This window comes from Sus scrofa, chromosome 9 (assembly GCF_000003025.6).
Source record: "Sus scrofa isolate TJ Tabasco breed Duroc chromosome 9, Sscrofa11.1, whole genome shotgun sequence".
NCBI lineage: Eukaryota > Metazoa > Chordata > Mammalia > Artiodactyla > Suidae > Sus > Sus scrofa.
In genome coordinates, this window is record NC_010451.4 from 130330776 (window position 1) to 130353115 (window position 22340).

A 22340-nucleotide genomic window follows, 5' to 3' on the forward strand; every position below is an offset into this window, starting at 1 on the left:
ATTAGTTTACACCAGGAATACCTATTTACTATTCCTGTTTGACATTCTCTAAGTGGCTAAGTGAGGCTTACTTTTGCTTACTTTTTGGGGTTTCTCAAAATTGTTGTTTATCCTGCCCATGGTCTTTTTCACTTGATACTATTCCCTTTCTCAACGAAATCTATCCATTCTTACCAAGTAGTGAGGTACTTTTCAAACGTTAACGTTGCATGCACATAACCTGAGGACCCTATAGAAACGGAGATTCAGATTCAGTAAGGCTGTGGTAGAGCCTAAGACTCTGCATTTCCAAGAAGCTACCAGGTGATGCCGTACTGCTGGTCTACCAACCACATCTAGGGCAGCATTAGCTACTCATCCTTAAGTAACTTGAGAGTAAGTCAGTATTATTTGGGAGGGAATAAGCAATCAAAGACAAAAGCAGAGCTGTACAAAGAACATGTGAAGGAGTTCCCGTCGTGGCTCAGTGGTTAACGAATCCGACTAGGAACCATGAGGTTGCGGGTTCGGTCCCTGCCCTTGCTCAGTGGGTTAACGATCCGGCGTTGCCGTGAGCTGTGGTGTAGGTTGCAGACGCAGCTCGGATCCCGCGTTGCTGTGGCTCTGGCGTAGGCTGGTGGCTACAGCTCCGATTCGACCCCTAGCCTGGGAACCTCCATATGCCTCGGGAGCGGCCCAAGAAATAGCAACAACAACAACAACAACAACAAAAGACGAAAGACAAAAAAAAAAAAGAACATGTGAAGAATTTGCACTTTGAGAACTCCCCCCATGGATTAAGAATCCAACCACAGTGGCCCAGGTCATGCAGAGCTGGATTCAATCCCTGGCATAGGTCACAGCTGTGGCTTGGATTCAGTCCCTTGCCTGGGAACTCCCATATGCTGCAGGTGTAGCCATAAATTTAAAAAAAAAAAAAAAAAAAGGCACAAAAACTCACACTCTGAACAAAGATAGCTAACTACACTAGTTTCTGAACTTGGATTCATCTGTGTAGATTTTTGGCTTTGCTGAGACTTTTCATTAGCAACCTATTAACCCTCAATACTCAGTTTCCTAAATAAGGGTCTCTTAGATCACATTTCAAGAATGACTCTTAATTGCAGTCCCATTACTGATGTGGATGGAATGTGCCTGACTGCCATCTCTGCTTTGCATATGTCTCACTAAGAGTAACACAGTACTTATTTTAAAATATTTTCTAAAGAAGAATTGAGAAATATCAATTTTCAGTAAACAAAATGCACGAGGAATATTTTCAACATTATAGCAACTATACACAAAACATTCACAAAAGGCATATATTCTACATACAGTTGTCCCTCAAGATACACAGGAGGTTGGTTCAAGGATTCCCCAGGAAAATCCTAATCCGCAAATGCTCAAGTCTCTTATATATAATGGTGCAGTATTTACATTTAACCTACACACATCTTCCCATATACATTAAATCATCTCTAAATTACTTATAATACCTAATTCAATGTAAATGCTATATATGTAATTGCTAGTGGGCAGCAAATTCAAGTTTTGCTTTTTAAAGCTTCCTGTAATTTTTTTCCCCAAAATATTTTCAAATTGCAGTTGGTTTAATCCACGACTGTGGAACCCATGGGTACAGAAGGCCAACTGTTCATTAATACCATGTAAATGAAACAAAAAATGTATTCATACTTTGGAAACTACACAATCTTTTATGTACTAAATTTAGACCATTTATTGTCTTTTTCTAAATTTCATTGATCTTGAGTTTTAAATTCCTAGAACTAAAAATAGAGAAAAAAAAAAAAAGAAAGGAAAAAAAGCAGAGTTCCCCCCATGGCTCAGTGGTTAACAAATCCGACTAGGAACCATGAGGTTGCGGGTTCGATCCCTGGCCTTGCTCAGTGGGTTAAGGATCCAGCATTGCCGTGAGCTGTGGTGTAGGTCACAGACGAGGCTTGGATCTCTCGTTGCTGTGGCTGTGGTGTAGGCCGGCGGCTACAGCTCTGATTAGACGCCTAGCCTGGGAACCTCCATATGCAGAGGGAGTGGCCCTAGAAAAGGCAAAAAGACAAAAAAAAAGCTTCTAAGTCTTTTCCAGGGGAATCCTCTTAAATATTAATTCTTATATCATTCAAAGTCACCTACAATTTAAAAGGGGGGGGGAATCCATCTTCTTCAGCTAAAACTTCACCTTTCAGTTCAAAGCTCATTTCCTTTTTTTCTAAGATCTGCCTTTCCGTAATGAAGTAAAAGTGAGGCCTTTTGCTCCTTTCTGTCCTTTTTTGAAAGGAATACTATTGTCAATGACTAGAAATTTTGGAACTTTAAAATTTACCACATAAGAGTCGCAAATAAATTCAATAAAGCAAAAGCTTGAACCATCAGAGAAAACTCATGTAAAGTGAGTCATGACTGGGACTGCACCAAAGGGAAAAACAGCAATCAACAAAAAATTTCAAAACCAAAAAAGGAGGACTCCTTTACTGTCTTAATCAACCAAGCTAGAAAGGAATATCTGCATGAGTATTCAAGAGAGAAATAATATTTGCTCTGCAGAGAATTTAAGATTTGCTAAAAAATTCATTTGTATCAATTTTCTCATTGTACTGGTTGAAACTACGGCCCAAAGATGGTTAAAGAAGAGAAAAAATGAATTCACTATGCTAATCAAAAAAACCTCTAGAAGACAAATTTAAATTATACATAAAAAATAATCAAGTATGTCTCTGACCTAAATAAGGGCCAGGTTTAACAGAGTAAAATACAAATGTGAAACTAAAAAGCAAATGCTTACCCTAAAAGAAAAACATTTTGCTCTAGCAAAAACCAAAAACAAAAACAAAAAACCTCTTCTCTGGAGTTCCCGTTGTGGCACAGTGGAAACAAATCTGACTAAGAACCATGAGGTTGTGGGTTCGATCCCTGGCCTCACTCAGTGAGTTAAGGATCCGGCGTTGCGGTGAGCTGTGGTGGAGGTCGCAGGCATAACTGTCTGGCATTGCTGTGGCTCTGGCGTAGGCCGGCAGCTACAGCTCGGATTAGACCCCTAGTCTGGGAATCTTCATATGCCATGGGTACAGCCCTAAAAAGACCAAAAAAAAATTTTTTTTAAACAAATAAAATAAAAAGAAACCTCTTCTCTAAACTCCATGCCTAGGAACTGAAAAAAAAAAAAAAAAAAGAAAAAAAAAATCCTAGCATACCAAATGGGATTCACTAAGTATCCCTGTTGAATCCTTTCTGATACAAGTTTGCATTATTCTACATGGCTCTTACAATTCTCTTTTGTTTCCTCAATTATGTACACATTTTGGATCCTCAATTATGCTTTAGGGTTTGCAAAACAGAGACTGTCACATCTTTTATGTAATTCCAATATATATTTAGTTGGATACTCTATACACACAGAGTCTTAACAGATGCTTGTGAATTTAAATAATCTAACACAATCAGCTTTCCTATATTAGATCTTAGGTTTATTTTCTTTTTTTTTTAAGTCAAATGATTTTTTTATTGTCTGCCTTTAGAGTTTTTCATGAGACATACATGGATGGAAAGAATTATAGTAGAATTGGAAAAACACATTTTGTATAGTTTTTAAAAATGAATCAAATTCCCTATGATGCACTACCTGAAACAGGTTTGAGCTTAAAACAGTCTGTCACTATTGTTCTTTTATTTTCATTAGAAGTTATACTTGAAGGAAAATTCTGAGGGATGTACTTCATGGTTACTTTCTCCAAGTCAAAAGCTATACAGCAGTTTTATATATTTATTTGCCTAATAAGCTACTGTGCCACAGAAGTGATTGTGGGGAACTGTGACAGGATGCATAAACAGGGGTTTGAATGAGTAACTTTAAGCAGAATATTCAAAGTTAACATTAATAGAAAGAATACTGCTAATTTTGACTCACTAAAATTTTTAGAATACTCGTAAACCTTTAAACAACACAGGGGTTCAACCCTCCCCACGGCTGAAAATCTGAATATGACTTAGAGTTAGCCCTCCATAGCCAGAGTTCCTCCTGAATCTATGGATTCAACCAACCGCAAATCGTGTAGTATTGCAGTATTTACTACTGAAAAAAACTCCAGCTTTAAATAATGAAAGGGAAAAAAAAAAAATCCATGTGTAAATGGATCCACATCATTCAAACCCACTTTATTCAAGAATCAACTATATTTATATACAAGATGGCTTTAGTAAAACAAGTGAATTCTTGGAGGCCTATCCTATTTAATATTTGTATCCATGTCCCCAAAATGGACAGAGAATGTACACATCGGGACTGCACAGAGGGCAGGGTGCCACCTCCACAGAAAAGAAGCACTGGATTCAAAGTAATCTGTAGATAAGCATCCCGTTTAAAAATGATAAAATTCAATCCTGCAATTTGCAACAACATGAATGGACTTAGAGGGTACCAGGCTAGTGAATAAGTCAGACAGAGAAAGACAAATATCATATGATCTCACTTATATGTAGACTCTAAAAAGCAAAATAAATGAATAAACATAACAAAACCAAAACAGACTCAATAGAAACAGTACAAACTGGTAGGTTCCAGAGGAGAGAGGGTAACAGGTGAGTGAAATCGGTGAGGGAGATTAAGAGATACAAACTTCCAGTTATAAAGTAAATAAGTCAGCATGAAGAATACAGCATGAATACAGCAAGAATACAGCATGAAGAATACAGTATTATAATAACTTTATATGGTAGCAATGGTAACTAGACTTATCAAGGTGATCATTTTGTAATGTATAAAAATATTCAATCACTATGTTGTACATCTGAAACTAAAATAATAAGTCAATTATACTTCAATAAAAAATAAACATTTTATCAAAAAGAACAATGATAGAAAATAGGAAAAGATTAGCAAACAGAACACAGAGTCACAATAATTAACAATCTGAAAATGAGTAAGTAGATATCTTAAATACATTCATTTACGTTAGAATAAGTAACAAAAGTATATTACTTCCAAGACAGAATATATCTTTTTGTTCTAAAAAGAATGGCCAAATGCTTAACAACAAAAATTCTTTTAAAAGGTCACTCAGAAAATGTAAAGGGCTTAGAAAACCAGCAAAAAAACAGCTGTAATGGTCCAATTAATCAAGATTAAATAATGGGCTGTTTTTATTTTTTATTTATTTATTGTCTTTTTTTTTTTGCCTTTTCTAGGGCCGCTTCCCTTGGCATATGGAGGTTCCCAGGCTAGGGGTCTAATCAGAGCTGTAGCCGCCGGCCTACGCCAGAGCCACAGCAACGCGGGATCCGAGCCTCATCTGCGACCTACACCACAGCTCATGGAACCCACTGAGCAAGGCCAGGGAGCTAACCAGAAACCTCATGGTTCCTAGTCAGATTTGTTAACCACTGTGCCACGACGGAACTCCAATGGGCTGTTTTTAAACTAGAAAACATGAGACATTTTATAATTAAAAAAAAAAAAAGTATAAAAGCATTTTAAAACTTGGAAAAAAAGTATATAAAGCAATACATGAAGGAAGATGAAAAATAGGGCTAAAACTTATTAAGCCAGTCTTTTTTTTTTTCGGCCACACCTGTGGCATGCAGAGGTTACCAGGCCAGGGATTAACTCTCACCACAGCAATGACAACATGAGATCCTTAACCTGCTGAGCCATGAGGGGACTCCAAGCTAATTTTTTTTTTTTTTTTGGTCTTTTTTTTTTTTTGTCTTTTCTAGGGCTGCACCCACTGCATATGGAGGTTCCCAGGCTAGGGGTCTAATGGGAACTGCAGCGTCCAGCCTACGTCACAGGCACAGCAACACAGGATCCAAGCTGCATCTGTGACCTACACTACAGGTCACGGCAACACCGGACCCTTAACCCACTGAGTGAGGCCAGGGATCGAACCTGCAATCTCATGGCTCCTAGTTGGATTTGTTAACCACTGAGCCATGACAGGAACTTCCCAAGCTAATCTTAAAAGCTTGGCTTATAGGGTAGTCTTTTTACAAGGTAAGCACTTGATTGCGTGCGTGTGTGTGTGTGTGTGTGTGTGTGTGTGTGTGTGTGCATACGTATGTGTACATGCATCCACATATATGAGTAATTTTTTAAAATTCACTTAATCCTAACAATAACCTAGCAAGGAATTGCTACTACCTTCATTATTCAGATGTAGAAACTGAAGCTAAGAGGTAGAATTAAGTATTCTGTCCAATCTTCCAGAGCTTGAAGAGACAGTGTCAAGATACAAACAAGCCTGCCTGCCTCTTAAATCAATTAAGAAAATAAACACTTCCTCCCACCTTTAGAAGATATCATTTTAAAATTGCTATAGAAAAGACATTTAGGGAGTTCCCATTGTGGCTCAGTGGGTTAAGAACCCAACTAGTATCCATGAGGATGCAGGTTCAATCCCTGGCCTTGCTCAGTGGGTTGTTGTAGGTACGGCCTGGGAACTTCCATATGCTGTGGGTATGGCCCTAAAAAGAAAAAAAAAAAGAAAGAAAGAAAGAAAAGAAAACAAAAAGACACTTAATTTAATATTTAAAAAGAACAGAAAAATTTCTTCCAGAAATTTGCCAAATCTGGATAGACATAACATAAAAACAACAACAATAAACCACAATGTTTCTAACATTTAAAGCATTCACCTGCTTTCTAGACAAGACCTAGGGTGGCCCCAAATAACCAAAACATCCCTGTTAAAAGTTACGCCTTTATAATTCTAAGTGATCTATAGCTGCTACTTGTAGAACTTATGCTTAAATGATTAGTTTTGGCATGAATCAATAAAACTTCACAGGAAGTGAAGGATCATAATTTAACTTTTAAAATGTCAAATAAAATTCAGTAAAATCACTCTCATTCTACACCTGGGAATACTAGGTGTAGAGTAAAAACAAAGGGCTGAGAAAGGGGGGAAGGCAAGTCCCCCTTTGATTCCACTTTTGGTGGCCTGCTTTAATGCTTTTCTTTCCACCAACTTATAATTATTGATAAAATTCCAAAGACCAAACTTCTCAAACATTTTAGTTTGACGAAACAGCCAAGAGAAAAACAGCAAAAATGGCTAAAGAAAATACACAATGAAACATCAGACATACCTGAGATATATCATCAAGTTGAGGTTTTACATAAAGGCTAGAGAGACGCTCTGCTCGCATGAGATACTCTGCGGTTCTTCTCTTCACAGCTTCTCGGCGGGTAGGGCTTGATTCTCCTGAAATACGAAAACAAAAGTCAAGATGTGAAAAATAAATAAACTTTCTTTTCTCCAAAGGGCAGTTTAACTTCCTTTACCCAGTTTCCACTAGGTCATGTTTCTAACTGGACGGAGAGATCGAAACTGGAACAGATCAACGTTACTGAGATGAGCAAGGTCTAAATATTACCCCCACGAATTTCACTCACCTAAATTCTGAAACTCTATTTATTTATTTACTTATTTGCTTATTTATTTATTTTGTCTTTTTGCCATTTTCTTGGGCCGCTCCCTCGGCATATGGAGGTTCCCAGGCTAGGGGTCGAATCAGAGCCACAGCCACCGGCCTATGCCAGAGCCACAGCAACGTGGGATCCAAGCCGTGTCTGCGACCTACACCACAGCTCACGGCAACGCCAGATCCTTAACCCACTAGGCAATGCCAGGGATCGAACCCGCCACCTCGTGGTTCCTAGTCGGATTCATTAACCACTGAGCCACAATGGGAACGCCAAGAAACTCTCCTATTTAAATATGCATAGAGAACCTGATGAATTTTATTGGAGTCCACACATAAAGAATGGAATATAAAAAGCTCTGCAGATAAAAGACTAGGCTAGTCCAGACAGTATACAATTGTCCAACTCAACAAACAGGACTAAATGCAAGTGATGTTTAATAAGAGCTGTGACATGGGTGTGATACGCTGTATCATGTCCACCAAACTGGAAAATGAAATTATTTATGATAACTCTAAATTCACTCTCATTGATTTTTCTAAGCATCGTGGTTTTTTCATTAACAACAAATTGTCACCCACCTTACAAATGAAAATAAGAATGTGATTTAAATCCCTGTAACACACAATTAAGTGAAAGTGAACAAGGGTCATTTACCCTGTCTGGCCCTCGGTTTCCCCAAGGAAAGGGTATTCAGAGTGGCCTCTCAAGAACTCAGGATTTTAAAGAGGAGCCAGTCTACTTCTAGGCTCTCTCCTTCCCAAAATGGGATTGGCCCTATGCTTTTACCCACTGTACATACTCGACTATGATACAGTGGTTCACGTAAAGAAATGATTCCGGAGTTCCTATTGTGGTGCAGCAGAAACGCATCTGACTAGTATCCATTAGGACGCAGGTTCAATCCCTGGCCTCGCTCAGGGGGTTAAGGATCCGGCATTGCCATGAGCTGTAATGTAGGTCGCAGACGTGGTTCAGATCCCACATTGCTGTGGCTGTAGTGTAGGCCGGCAGCTATAGCCCTGATTCAACCCCTAGGCTGGGAACTTCCATTTGCCGTGGGAGCAGCCCTAAAAGGCAAAAAAAAAAAAAAAAAAAAAAAAAGAAAGAAAGAAAGGATTCCACAGTTGAAAATTCAAAATTTTGAAAACCACTAGACTATATGGTGTCTGAGGTTCCTTTCATAAATAGTGCTCAGTCCTATTCATGACTCATTTTTATCAAAGTACTTAATATACAGTACTGTTTTGCCAATTCACCCCATGCATCTCCTGAATGGAATTAAGCAGACAAGTATCACATAGTGTCAAGTACACTGGATTACACTGCAGAAACACTGGTTATCTGAATTCTGGCTCTGCCTCTCATTAGTCATGTGACCAATGATAAGTTATCTCAACTCTGCATCTCTCCCTCATTTTCTAAAATGGAAATATAACATACCTCAAATGACTAGGGAGAATAAAGGAGACAACATGCATAAAAGGTCCTGCAACGGAACCAGTAATACAGGAAGCAATAAATTATAAAGGTTTTCAAACTTGGTTTTTCTCTCAAAGGCAAATCCTATACAGTAATGTCACCGGGTTTGCTGAACTTGAAGTAAACTGAATTACAGCAAAGCAGATACTTACCCCCAAAAGATTACAGGTAGAAAAACCTCTTCTAATTTCTGCATGGATCAACATCATCTCTTTCTTCTGGGAATGCCCCTTGCCCTCCCCTGCACATTCTTCCACCTCCCCCTGCACCCATGACCAACCCTTCACAACATGGTCTGAATGAAAGCTGCCATCTATTCAGATCTCAGCCGCTCTAGCCACTGCTTGCTAGCCGAGGGTGAGCCTTCCCGTCACAGCACGGCTAATCATAGGACCCCACCCTCTTGGCCACAGTTGGAGAAGGGAGAAATTGGCCCAAAGCAAACTGGGCCAATCAGTTATAGCGTCCCTGCTATTGACGCTAGAAGTAAGAGGGGTGGGAACAGCCAGCAGTCATAGTTTCTGCCAAAACACAAAAAACCAATCAGCAAGAAGGAACTTGACAGTGAGAAGCAAATATGAAAGATAGAAAAAGAAATCTTAATGTGACTGAGCTCCCTGATTTCAGCTGAACCTACCTACGATCCTGCCACTCTTTGCCTAAGGTAGTGGATTTTGTCACATGCAAACCAAAGAACCTTGAACGATGTGAGACCTCTGAGAAAAACTGCACCAAAGCTAGGACTGCGACTTTGCTAAAAACCTTTCCACAGTTTTTACCTTACAATTCCATCTCTTCTCTTTCTGAGTAGTAAATCACAAATACAACTGATCTTGGTGAGGGGTGGGGATCTCTATTGCTTTTTAACTGTGGAACAATCTCTATTTATTAACTTTCCAACTCCTCAAACTTCAAATAGAATAGTATGCTTCCTGCCTCTGTCCTTAAATTTTACTTAAGTTCCGTTTTTTTGGTTTTTTTTTTTTTTTTTGGTGCTTTTTAGGACCACACTCGCGGTATATGGAGGTAGAATATGCCTGGGCTAGGGGTCAAATCAGAGCTACAGCTGCTGGCCTGCACCACAGCCACAGCAACACAGGATCCAAGCTGAGTCTGCGACCTATACCACACAGTCCACAGCAACGCAAGATCCTACACTGAGCGAGGTCAGGGATTGAACCCGAAACCTCTATTAGATTGTTTCTGCTGCACCACAATGGGAACTCCAAAATTTACTTAATTTCTAAACCCAAGCTTTTAGTTTTTACTCAGCTGAAAAATGGATATAATCGGTGAAAATCATCTAAGTAACTAAAACATATTTTGAAGATAAAATGCGCCACATAAATAATAAACATTCACTATTTCTACACACTAGTCCTTAGTTTTGAGCTTACTGCTCAGGGACTCTGCTATTCTGTTATCACTAATTCCTCTCATTTCAGGTTATACCTTTCAATCCCTAATTTAAATCCCCATTTCGAGTTTTGTTTCATCTTAGGCTTAACCCTGTAGAAACTACAGCAATTTGCTTTTTTAATTAGGTGTAATAAAGGTTTAATAAAACTGCAAATTTCCTTTATTCAAAAAAAATCAACTTGCCCCACAAAATAATTTAAAATTCAAAAATGTCAAGATTGTAAAACACTGAATTAAAGCTAGAGTTAAAACCATATTTTGTAATCAAATCACTGCATTGTAAACTTTTGGTATTTCTGTCGCTTTCTAGGCAGTCCCCATGGTAACAGAAACAAGAACCGGAAGCCAGCAGTTGAAATGGACTCCTGCTGATGATAGCGGTTCCGCTTCCATGGAAACAACAACGAAATGATGGAAATACTGGAAGGCTTTTTAAATGTAACTTTAAATATACATATATGACTCCTTCCTTATCAGCCCCTTAAAAGTAGGTCACAAGCACTGCTCATCAATTGCAGCAGCCAAGGATGAAAACCATCCCCTGCAATTTCTGCTGCAGGATCCTTACCGAGGTTTAAGAGCACCAGGAAGAAAAGATTCGTCTATCGATCTCCAGAATAATTCTAACTAATCCAATTATTTATAAATGTGACTTTAAACAGATTTTACTTGATGAAAAATTTTAATTTTAATTCTAACCTTCTTAATTTCTTCATCTTCATTTTAAGTCACCCAAGCAGCATACAGAATGATTATTTTTCAAGAAAAACTAGGTTACCTGGAATTCAATCCCATACTAGGTCATGTGGCTATAATTGCTTCGGTATTATATCTAGGTAGACATCAAATAAATGCTTTTTAAAATGGATACATATTTTACATTCTACTTAAAGATAAACCAATACTTTCAATAAGTTCTCCACATTTCTGTTAGAACAAGAACAAGATAGAACAAGAATTTCCACTATGCTTTGGCATTCAAGAGGAAAACCACTTTCACTACTTACTAACCTTTACGTCAGAAAGTTCTAGTGTACCATAAAAGATGTCTTAGATACATTGTGTCAACCCACGCTTCTTTACGCTTCTTTACTCTACCTGGGATCAGGAGACAGCTAGGACCAGGATGATTACAGAACGTGATCTATGAAAGAAGAGAGGGTGGCGGAATAGAAATGAGGAGAAATTTCATTGTCCTTACTGCCTATCCTGTGATTTCTCAGAGCACGAATTCTGACTAAATTTATTAAAAGAACTTCCTATAAAAGGCACAATCTATAGATAACAGAATAACGAAATTCTAATTTACCCAAGAAGGCATCACAACTTGGCACTCCTTCATCATATCAAATTCATTTAATGTATTATCCTCCTTTTATAAGAAATTGAGGCTCAGAGATGATAAATGCCTTTCTCAGTTACAAAGTGAAGATAAACGCCTAAACCTAAACCAAGTCTTATGTTACCACACTTCAGGTAACTGAATCTGAATTAGATTATTTTACTGTTACTAAGCAGAACGAGAAAAATCGAAAACATAGGACAAGTAAAAGCGAGTATAGGAACAAAGGTGATGAGAAAATAAACATAGAAGTTGAGGCAGGAGCCTATCAGACAGGATGGAGCAGAATCAGAGAGAAGACGAGAGACTGAAGAGGGCAGACAAAGCACACAGGAAAATCAGACCTGTGAAAAGATACAAATTTCAAACTACGTAAAAGCAAACGGGCCTCTCTGAGGAAAAGTGGTCTTTCAAACATCCTTGTTACCTAAGGATTTCTCTGGAAAACAAAGGCTTTTTCTCAATGACCTGTTTTGTTTTGTTTTGTTTTTAAAAAAGCCATTTTTATTCACAGAAAAAATGGAAGTCTATTTCATGAACTAGAATAAAAAGTGAATTCTTCCAATTCTGTCATTCTCCTCCTAGTCACTACAAAAATATGATTCAACGAAAGAAAAGCAATGCTAGAGGAAGAACTGGCCGTGTTAGACTTACTGAAAGACAGTACTTCCTATGAGAAAGTTTTAGGGATTTTAAGGAGTATTTTGGGAGCTCCCTAGTGGCCTAGTGGTTAAGGATCCAACGCCGTCACTTCTGTGGCCCGGGTCACTGCTGTGGCTTGGGTCTGGCCCTTGGTCCAGAAGCTTCTGCGTGCCATAGGCGCAGCCTAAATACAGTTACAGAAAGTATTCTGACCATACTTGATTGTCTTCAGCGGCACAGATTTCAGTCACCATCTAAGACTCGACTCCATCACATTTTATATTCCTACCTTTATTTCTCCAGTCCACAAACACTCTCCAACAGGCCCTATGCCACTATGATCCTGGCCAAGCATGCTTGGTTTTCATTCAGATTCACCACATTAGAAAGACCATCCAAATCAACCTGGGTTCACTAGAGTAAGTTTTTGTTTGTTGGGAGTTTCCTTTTTTTTTTTTCTTTTTAACAACTTCAGTCACATAAAAGAATATGCCTATTTGAGATGGCCTTGGTGGTTAGTTGTGTTTTTTTGTTGTTTTTTTTTTTAAGTGCTAACATTATATTTAATGGGTTTTTTGTTCTTTTCAGGTAAAACCTACCATTTCTGACTTATGCTAAGTGTTCTGACAACAAAAGGCAACCTTGAGAAGAAGTATAATTTATGGTTCTACAAATCACCCACAAATCTAGAGCCATCAGCCTTTCTGTGAATAACATGAACCTGTCAGTCAAGGAATCTGCTTCTTATTTGCATTTAACCAACTCCTCCATCAGTGTCTTTTTCAAAACTAAGTATTATGTGACCCCTAGAAGGTCAAAGAGTCACCAAAGAATAAAGTCACAATGATATTCATGCCCAGGTACTGCCTCCACTGTAACTGTCTTCAATGCTGTTCAGCAGTTTTTCTGCTATTAAAAAAAAGAAACAAACAGGCCCAAATTGGAGCCACTTGTATTAAGCCCATGTCATCAAACCAAGACTTAATACCTAACGTAACTGCAGTTTCAACTTTCCCCAGGAATGGAACCTTAACTAGTCAGTCTAGAATCTGCTGGTCAGCGCCAGGGAGGTATCAGCCAATAAACCTTTCTGTTTCCCAAAGGAAGGTGATTTTGCTCAAAATAATCCTTTTCTGTTTGTTTAGGGCTTTCTTGTCCTACCTCCTCTCTACCTTTTAAAACTTTTCTTTTTCTGGAACTCCTTGGAGCTCCTTTCCTCCCGATAGATGGGAGGCTGCATGGTTCATGAATCAATTAATAAAGCCAATTAGATCTTCAAATTTATTCAGCTGAATTTTGTCTTTCAATAGCAGATTTGTTGTTAGTGTCAAGATGCAAAGAAAACAAACTTCAAGCACATTCAAGGACAACAAGAAAGACAGGTGTGGTACCAATTAACACCTTTTTGGGTTCACTGTCTTTCAGCCATTTTCAAGAGCCAGGGGTTAGTTTCTCTCAAGTCTGAATTTCTTTCTCTTTGCATCAAGCTCTGGATCTAATTGGCTTTTCTTTACAGAGCAAGACAGCTTGAGCTGGTGCTGTTTTGCCTGGAACCCAAGCCCCTAGCTTTCATTATGGACTGCAATTTCCAGGTTTTTGAGAGGAACCTCCAACCCTTAATGCTGTCCCAAAATCCACATGGGAACTGTTAGTGGCAGTGCACAGTACACTATTTATGTAGAGCCCCAAATCCACAGCTCCCGTTTGTTGAGATCTGCTGGTTCACTCCTTTCCCCACTTCAAGGTTCCATGTTGGGGAATTACTGGTTGTACACACAGGGCCTTTTCTTGGCTAGAATGCAGTACATGTTAAGGTGCATATTTTTTGCCGTGGTTTATGTAGATAAAGGCTAAATGCTGATAGGACTCTCGGAAATCAAAAAAGTCATAAAATTGATGGGTAAGAGTCAAACATTTAAGATCTATTAGAGCACCTACGACCTAACCCAAAGATTCCTGTATTTGGGTAAGCTGGTCACAGAATAGGTTATCAACACTAAGTAAGCTGCTGACCTCAAATCAATTTCCATAGGCAACTGGAAATAGAGGTATACGGTAAACACCACAGAATCCCCAACCCTAGGACACTCCCCTCTTAGGCTTTAGTTTTGCACCAAGACATCCAAAAGCTTAGCTAAAAATAATAGTAATAATAGGATCTGTAAAATCCAAAGAGTTAGGAACACCCCTCCTGGCACACCTACTTATTTTATGTCTAACAACTATAATCCTGGAAACTACAGCTATCTACAAAAATAACAAAATCTTACTAAAAACAACCTAGAATTTCAATGGCCATTATGGGGAACATTCCAATTAGACAAGATCATTCACTTACGAAGTGCACTTAGGAGTTCCCACTGTGGTGTAAGTGTGTTAAAAATCCAACTGCAGCAGGTCGGGTTCAACCCCTGGCCTGGGAATTTCCATAAGCCACAGGTATGGCCATAAAAATATTTTAACTTAAAAAAAAATTGTTTTAAGTGCACATAAAAGAGTTCCCAAATTAAACAAAAAGGGAAAATATTTTAATTGGTATGCAGAAGCTTCCAAATATATCAAAAGACCTTTACCGAAAGTTTCACTGCAAAATGCTAATGAAAAATTAAAGATAAGAGGTACTTAAAACAAAGGACTATAAGACAGACACAGGAGTTCCCATCATGGCGCAGGGGTTGGCGAGTCCTACACCAGAGCCACAGCAACTCGGGATCCAAGCCGTGTCTGCAACCTACACCACAGCTCACGGCAACGCCAGATCATTAACCCACTGAGCAAGGGCAGGGACGGAACCCACAATCTCATGGTTCCTAGTTATATTTGTTAACCACTGCGCCAGGACGGGAACTTCCTAGATGAAAACTTTTTAGGTGAACTTTTCAACAGTTTCCCCCCAATTCTTTTAGTAATCTGAAATTCTGTTAAGTTGAATTGAAAGATAGTCATTAAATAATCTAAATCACTTCCAAACAAAGTAAAGCAGTGACATTAATTACTGAACATGGGTTTACCTATCTTTTTTTGCTTGCTTCTTTTTAGAGAGGAATTAAAGACAACTGGTTCTATTAATAAACACAGTCTATGCCACACTGAGAAACTGTCTGTGAGAAAACACATTTCTAGAAATTACAAAAAGTATTTATGTACCTTCCACTCCTTAGAATGCTAATGTAAAAGTTCATAATTGCATACTTTGCTTACTTCCTAAATTTCACTAGAATTGAAGGTTTCTAAGAGTTAAAAATTCTCCTATAGGTAATTAAAACTAATAGAAATTATAAGGAAATGGAATTTTATGTGTAATCAGGACTGGCTAAGGTTGGAATAAATTTAAGTCAATGAGTTTTAATATCAAAAGTATGATGGTATAAAGTTAGAGTCTGTTTTTCTCCCAGCTAAAAGGGCCAAAGTTTTCTTGGACTAATGGTCTGCTTTTGATAATATGAGATTATAAAAGGGTTTTTTGTTTTGTTTTTTGCTTTCTGAATAATCTTCCAGGGGGACAAAAATCTCGTCTTATCAAAATAATCACTTGTGTTCCCTGTTGTCCTTATCAGGTCTTTGAATTCTTAAACCCAGTCCGTTCAACATTAAAAGAGCTAAGTTTCACTCAGAACTATGTAACCTTTTCTATTTGCCTTAAGTCTTTGTCACTTTGGCTAAATAGGTAAGTATTGTTTGTGTCACAGTGACCTATGGCCCTATCTGAACAAGCGTTTTTAAACCTTTTGATATTTTTTACAAACTTCCCAAAAACCAAATTCTAAATCAAATCTTTCTGACCTCAAACTTTACGATATTTTCCAGAGGGACCCCTCAAAAGATTTGGTTCTCTTTTTATATATATGTATATATAAAATAAGTCTTTAATTAGGCTTATTTAATATGTTAAATTACATGCGAAGCCTTGACAAATAAGAATACTAAGCCAGCCTGTTTTATGTTGTATTTATAAACTGCATGGAGTTCTAGGGAACTCTGTGTTAGTATAATGTTATCAGTCATAACCCTAGTTATTGTCTTGGAGTGCTAGGCGCCACCAAAATAACCAAATGTCTTTGTCAACTGCACTGTAATGAACTCTAATCAGATCTTTAGTTGCGAGCACCTTAAGTCTTTTGACATTTACAGTTACTGTTTTACTCTGATGCTTTTACTAAATTGTTCCCCCTACAAAAGTGCTTTTTTTCTTCAGAGACATTCATAGAAAGCACTCCAATATACAGGTTTCTGATAACTCTCAGATCATACCACCAACTGAATAAGAACTTACAGAAGTCCAAGGAAAGACTGGATTCACGAAACTGTAACAGGAGATGAAGATCAAGAACTGATTACATAGGGCTGCATAAAGTGATGAAGATGATTAGAACTTTTAATGAATTTTTGTTTAAAACATTTCTGGTTCTTTAACGTTTTGTTTTTCTAGATTTAAAAACATCCTCTTACCTCTTCTCTTAAAGCTATCAGTAATTTAGTAGGATACACTTTGGTGAACTAAGTGAAACATTTACTTTTTCTCCCTACTTGATTCCAGCAAAATTCAAAAACTCTTGAGTATTCTTTTCATGGCAATGAAGTTCATTACTTGCATAAATTCCCTAAGAATCTGTTCTCCCTGTAACAGAACACAATTAGAAATGCTATATCACCGAGGCTTTAAATAGAATATCATATTTCAGAGAAATGTGTATGGACTCAGCTTTAAAGAACTGCTCAGAAAAACTGGCCTGGTGCCTTGCTTTACTAGATTCCCGTCAGCCTTACTAGATTAAGTAAGGAAGTTTACATTTCCTGGCAGGCCCAGGAACCTTGAAAAGATAGGAATTCACCCAAACTGTAGGTATCTGCAGGTAAAATACAGTGATGATTCTCAGATTGGCTTCCTAGCCGCAGAGGCTTTTAAGACTTCAATCAAAGATTCCTTATGACAAGTTCCAACAAAACAGTCTTAAAAAAAGCTTATACAGTCAATCCCTATTTTTGCTGCACTTACTATGTAAACAATCAGGCCAAGTCTAATGCAAACAAATTTACTAAAAAAAGAAGTAGGGATAACCACAGGGAGAAAAACCATGTTTGCATCTCTGTCTACATTAGAGTCTAATCCTATTAATTGTCTTTGAGTTTTTGTTATATACCAATACACTGAACTTGATCCTAAATTCTTCTAGTTTCATTAAATATTTGGCTACAACTCTCTAAATTAATTTTCTAATTTTCTCCGACCCTTTTGATTTAAAATCACTAAAAACAAGCACCACCCTCAATCTCCTTAGAAGGGACTATAGCCATAACTAGGTCCTCTTCCCTGCCTAGAAAGGAGTCAAACTTCAGGGATTTGAGCCTTGGATATACGTCTTACAGATGAAGAAGGGTCCACCTCACGTCCAGTCCTATATCAACATTAGAGTCCTGCATAAAATTCCCAAGGAGGAAAAGCAGCTGACAATGAAACAGACAGCTTCTGCCCATGATGCCAGATCAAGACCTCATACATTAACAAAACATGAAACTCTTTATTCTTCTCTTTCCTCCTTTACTTTGTTTTGTTTTTTGGTTTTGTTTTGTTTTTTTCCTCCTTTACTTTGGAATTGGCCTGGAAGGATATCTCCATATCTCCCAGGCCAGTGCTAAGTAAGCAGAGTAACAATCTAAGACTGCTGAATTTGTCATCCAAGAATCTCATCTACCCATGACACCAGGGATCCCCTGGTCCTTCCTGTGACTGATTTTTCTTCTATTCCCAGTATCCCCGGAAACTATGATCAACATGCTCCCTTGGAAGTCTCTTACCAAGTTTAACTCTTGCGGCCATCACATCCAATACCTTGATTTTACTTTTCTCCAATTGTAACTGTACTTACCCAATTAGATACAATTACCTACATAAATTGTAAGTCATCTGCACCCCCACATTCCCATGATTATCTAGATTACATCTGCCCCCACTCACTAACCCATCTTTGCAAGGTACTTAGAACGACTTCTTATTTCAGGCTAAAAGATTTTCTTCCTGTACGCACTGAAATTCAAACTGACACCTGGCTTGAACAGGTAAACACAGCAATCCCTATGAACGACCCATTAACAGCATCACTTCAATGGGAATAGTTTGTGCCCCAAAGGATTTCTTTGTTTGTAGTGGTTGTCATTCTCCTTGGGCCTATGAATTTCTAGATGGCTGGCATACAAGTGTGCAATGCCTCTTGCGTTATCTAACTGTATCCCTAACTTTCTAGAAATGAACTAGTCACCTCATTGGTCAGCTCCCCTGGATTTACATGAGAAGGTTAGAAAGGACCCACCAGGAGGTGTTCATGACTCAGAATTTGCTTTCTTTGGCAAGGCCATGCTTGTGGGTTTAGAAGTAAATGTAACTGAGAAGGTGATTTAAAAGTTCACCATGGAGTTCCCGTCATGGCCCAGTGGTTAGTGAATCCGACTAGGAACCAAGAGGTTGCGGGTTTGATCCCTGGCCTCGCTCAGTGGGTTAAGAATCCGGCATTGCTGTGAGCTGTGGTGTAGGTCACAGATGCGGTTCGGATCCTGAGTTGCTATGGCTCTGGTGTAGGCCGGCAGCTACAGCTCTGATTAGACCCCTAGCCTGGGAACCTCCATATGCCAAAGGTGTGGCCCTAAAAAGGACAAAAAAAAAAAAAAAAGAAAGTTCACCTTGAAGATATTGTAGAATCTGCTGCTAAAACAATAGTTGCCTGATAAAAATCTTTATACTCTCTGGCCAAAATTATTTCTCATAATAGAATAACCCTCAATTATCTTTCGGCTGAGCGGGGAGAGTTGAGTGCTGTAGCCAACACCACCTGCTGCACCTGGATTAACACTTCTGGGAAAGTCAAAACTCAGTTACATAAGATCACTGAATAAGCCACTTGGCTAAAAAGGCGATTCCTTCAGCAGGGTTGTTCTTTGACTTATCTGATTTTGATTTGTTTAGATCTTGGGGACTGGTGCTTCAAAATTCACTCCAAGTGCTGAAAATTATCCTGCTTGTTATAATAATAATAATCTCCCTGGTACATTATATTCTCTCAACAGCTTTAAATGCATGTTCACAGCCACTGACTACCAAACCAATTATCTTCCTAAGACTAAAACATCAGAAAAGAAATAAAGACAATGACCAACTTAGAGATTCTGAACCTGAAGCTGTGACCTGTGAATAAAGTCATGACCTACGGATACCACACGAAGGATCAACAAAAGCTGTGAGCAGTAGCTAGGCATGGCACTAATGCTTTAAATTTTATCACATCTCCAATTAAGCCCAAAGTTTGATCACAGGGGAGAACTGGAAAGGGAGGGAGGGAAAGAGAAAGGGAGGAAGGGACAGGCCCAACGGAGTCACTTGTGGTAAGTCCATGTCACCAAACCAAGACTTAATACCTAAGGGCAGTTTCAACCTCCCCTGAGACTGCAATCCTAACCCATCAGTCTAGAATTTCCTAGTCAGGACCAATGAGATCATCTGCCTAGCAAACCATTTTCTCCCCTGATGGAAAGTGACCTTGCTCCAAATAACCCTTCTTTTTATCTATGACTTCCTTTTCCCACCCCCTCTCCGCCTTTAACAACCTCTCCTTTTCTAGAGCTCCTCAGAGCTCCTTTCTACTTGCTAGATAGTGACAGGTTCCCAGGAGTATGGAGACAGACCCCCCACTCCCACCCCCCGAAGATGACTGTTGATCTTGGAGACCTGCTGCCGACATGGGTACCACCCAGCACAAAATGTACACACTTTCCCGGAATGTGGAGCATAGGTGAACCACCTACAAGGATTAACTGCCCTCTGTCACGGACTGACCACCTATCCCTCCCCTTGACCTTCCCCTCCTCCTTTGTTGTTGTTCCCGACACATTTCCACCATGAACCCCAGCCACAGCTTCTCGCCACAGAGCCTTTATTAGCTTAGCACTTCCTCACAGTCAGAGCTGGTGCCATCTTGAGCTCAGCCTGTTCCCCTCTAATGCCTCAGTAAATCTCTCTTGCTTTACCAACTAGGCCTTGCACGTTCCTCCCTTGGCCAACCTAACAAGATAGGATGCTGCCTGATTCATAAATCAATTAATAAAGCCAATCAGATTTTAAATTTATTCACTTGAATTTTTTAACACTGCTATCAGTAATAATTAATGAACACGAACATATCATTAGATATAGAGTGTTAAATGCCTAAAGAGACAGCCTTCTCTTAGATTCAACAATTTCTTTCTCCCTAACCTATTTTTGTTTTATATTTTTAAAGACCTATTATTCAATTCCTTCAAAACAACATTGCCTGGACAGTCTCTTTGTGAGAGTAAACTCTTCTAATAAGTAAATAAATAAACCAATCCCCTAAATGTTCCTTATGGTATGATAAGAACAATAATCCTCCAAGTGTTCCTTATTTTCTAATCAAATAGCTTCTAAAAGGTTAAGATAAAAAGACTAAAAGAAGATAGAGATATACTGAAGGAGCAAAAGTATTAAAACCAAGGAGCTAAAAATTTGTCATATGAGACGGAATAAAAATAAGACAGTGGAAAACTTGGAAATGCATCACCACATAAACTAAGAATTTTTTATCTGCTATACAGGTAAATATGGAAAAGTCCCCCAACCTACACAAAGCTTTTGCTCACTTCTTTCACTTGCTCTAAGAGACATCTTAAGAGAAACAGCAAATCTATGGAGAAGTATAAACTTCGACAACTGTTTTCCTTTGATGCCATGATATGAAATCACATTTTTTTTTCTTTGTAATGTATGTAAAATGATCAACAGAAAAATTGATAAGAAGTTAGTTCTCAATTCTGTAAGCTTCATAGACTCCTTTAATGCATCCTTACCTTAATAATTAAACCGGCTTAGTATATACTAAGAATTAGAACAGACTCCATCTCATCTTTCTTTGGACTGATTTAAGGTGAAGATATATTTATGGTTACATTTAAACAATTCAAAGAATGTGACAAGCAATACTCCCAGAGTATATCACATCTGAAGCCCATTTCAGGAGAACAAAGAAAATCCTCCCTGCAACTGGTTTTAAGTAAGCCACCAGGGTGAAAAGTTCTCTATACCACCTACTCCTGCCCCTCCTGCCCCCTTCAGAAGGAAAGATGTCCGAGAGTTACTGAGCATCTATGTATGTTCTAGACACACAGTCATCTCAGGTTTATAGTCATTTCAGTGTTACCAGAGAACACTACAAGCAGAAGACAATCAATAAAATTTTGCTAAACAAAGGAAGGGAAAAGTAAATGATTTTGCACCAACATTACATGCATGATCTGATAACAATAACTTTATGCCTAGAGACGATTAAGTTACCTCTTTCTATAACTTAGTGCCTTTCTCCAAGAGTCATATAAAATGCATGTCAGAAAATGTGTATAATTATCATCTTTATCATCTGTGTAGGTGAAATGCATAAAAAAAGGAATACAGAATAGAAGAGGCATGGCTGGGCTAAAAAAAGAATCTACATTTGGTCCAATTTTATGAAAAACTGCCCTAACAGTATCAATGTGGAAAATATAGAACATATTCTAAGTAGTTATAAATCACTGTGTAAAATAATGAGTCTATAAACTCACTTTTTATTGTTTGACAATTAAAATTTTGGAAAATGTGCTGCTTAGCAGTTCGTAAAAGCATGGGATGTCTGCACAATGATCTGGTTAATTTTCCAACAAAACACACCTTGAGACCACTAACAGAAATACAGTATAAGCTACTGAGAAGAAGCAGATTTATATTTTTAATACTTCCCAAAAGAGAGGAAGCTGAAAGGCCAAGTAATTTATACAAGCCTAATGTTTAATTATTAAGATATAGCTTAACTTAAGCATGTCATATAAAAGCATGTAATTCAAGTAATAACAAAATAACGATTAACTCCTTGCACAAGTGTATTACAACCTCTAGCACTGAATCAGCAGGAGTTTTTCACTTAAGGTATTTTAGTTTTATTTGGTTTAGTTTTAAATATCCATAGATATCTACATTTCTTCTGATCAAATCAAGGTTGTTTT

At 38.2% G+C, this 22340-nt stretch overlaps 1 protein-coding gene across 16 annotated transcripts in view; it reads right to left on the minus strand.

The window, feature by feature from the left end:
• RPS6KC1 (ribosomal protein S6 kinase C1) overlaps window positions 1–22340 on the minus strand; it is a 230954-nt gene that overhangs the window by 108145 nt on the left and 100469 nt on the right. For all 16 annotated transcript variants that reach the window (XM_021063835.1, XM_021063836.1, XM_021063841.1 and 13 more), the window contains one exon: window positions 7078–7193. In XM_021063835.1, coding sequence (XP_020919494.1) covers window positions 7078–7193 — 116 coding nt within the window. The remainder of the gene's footprint in view (window positions 1–7077; window positions 7194–22340) is intronic.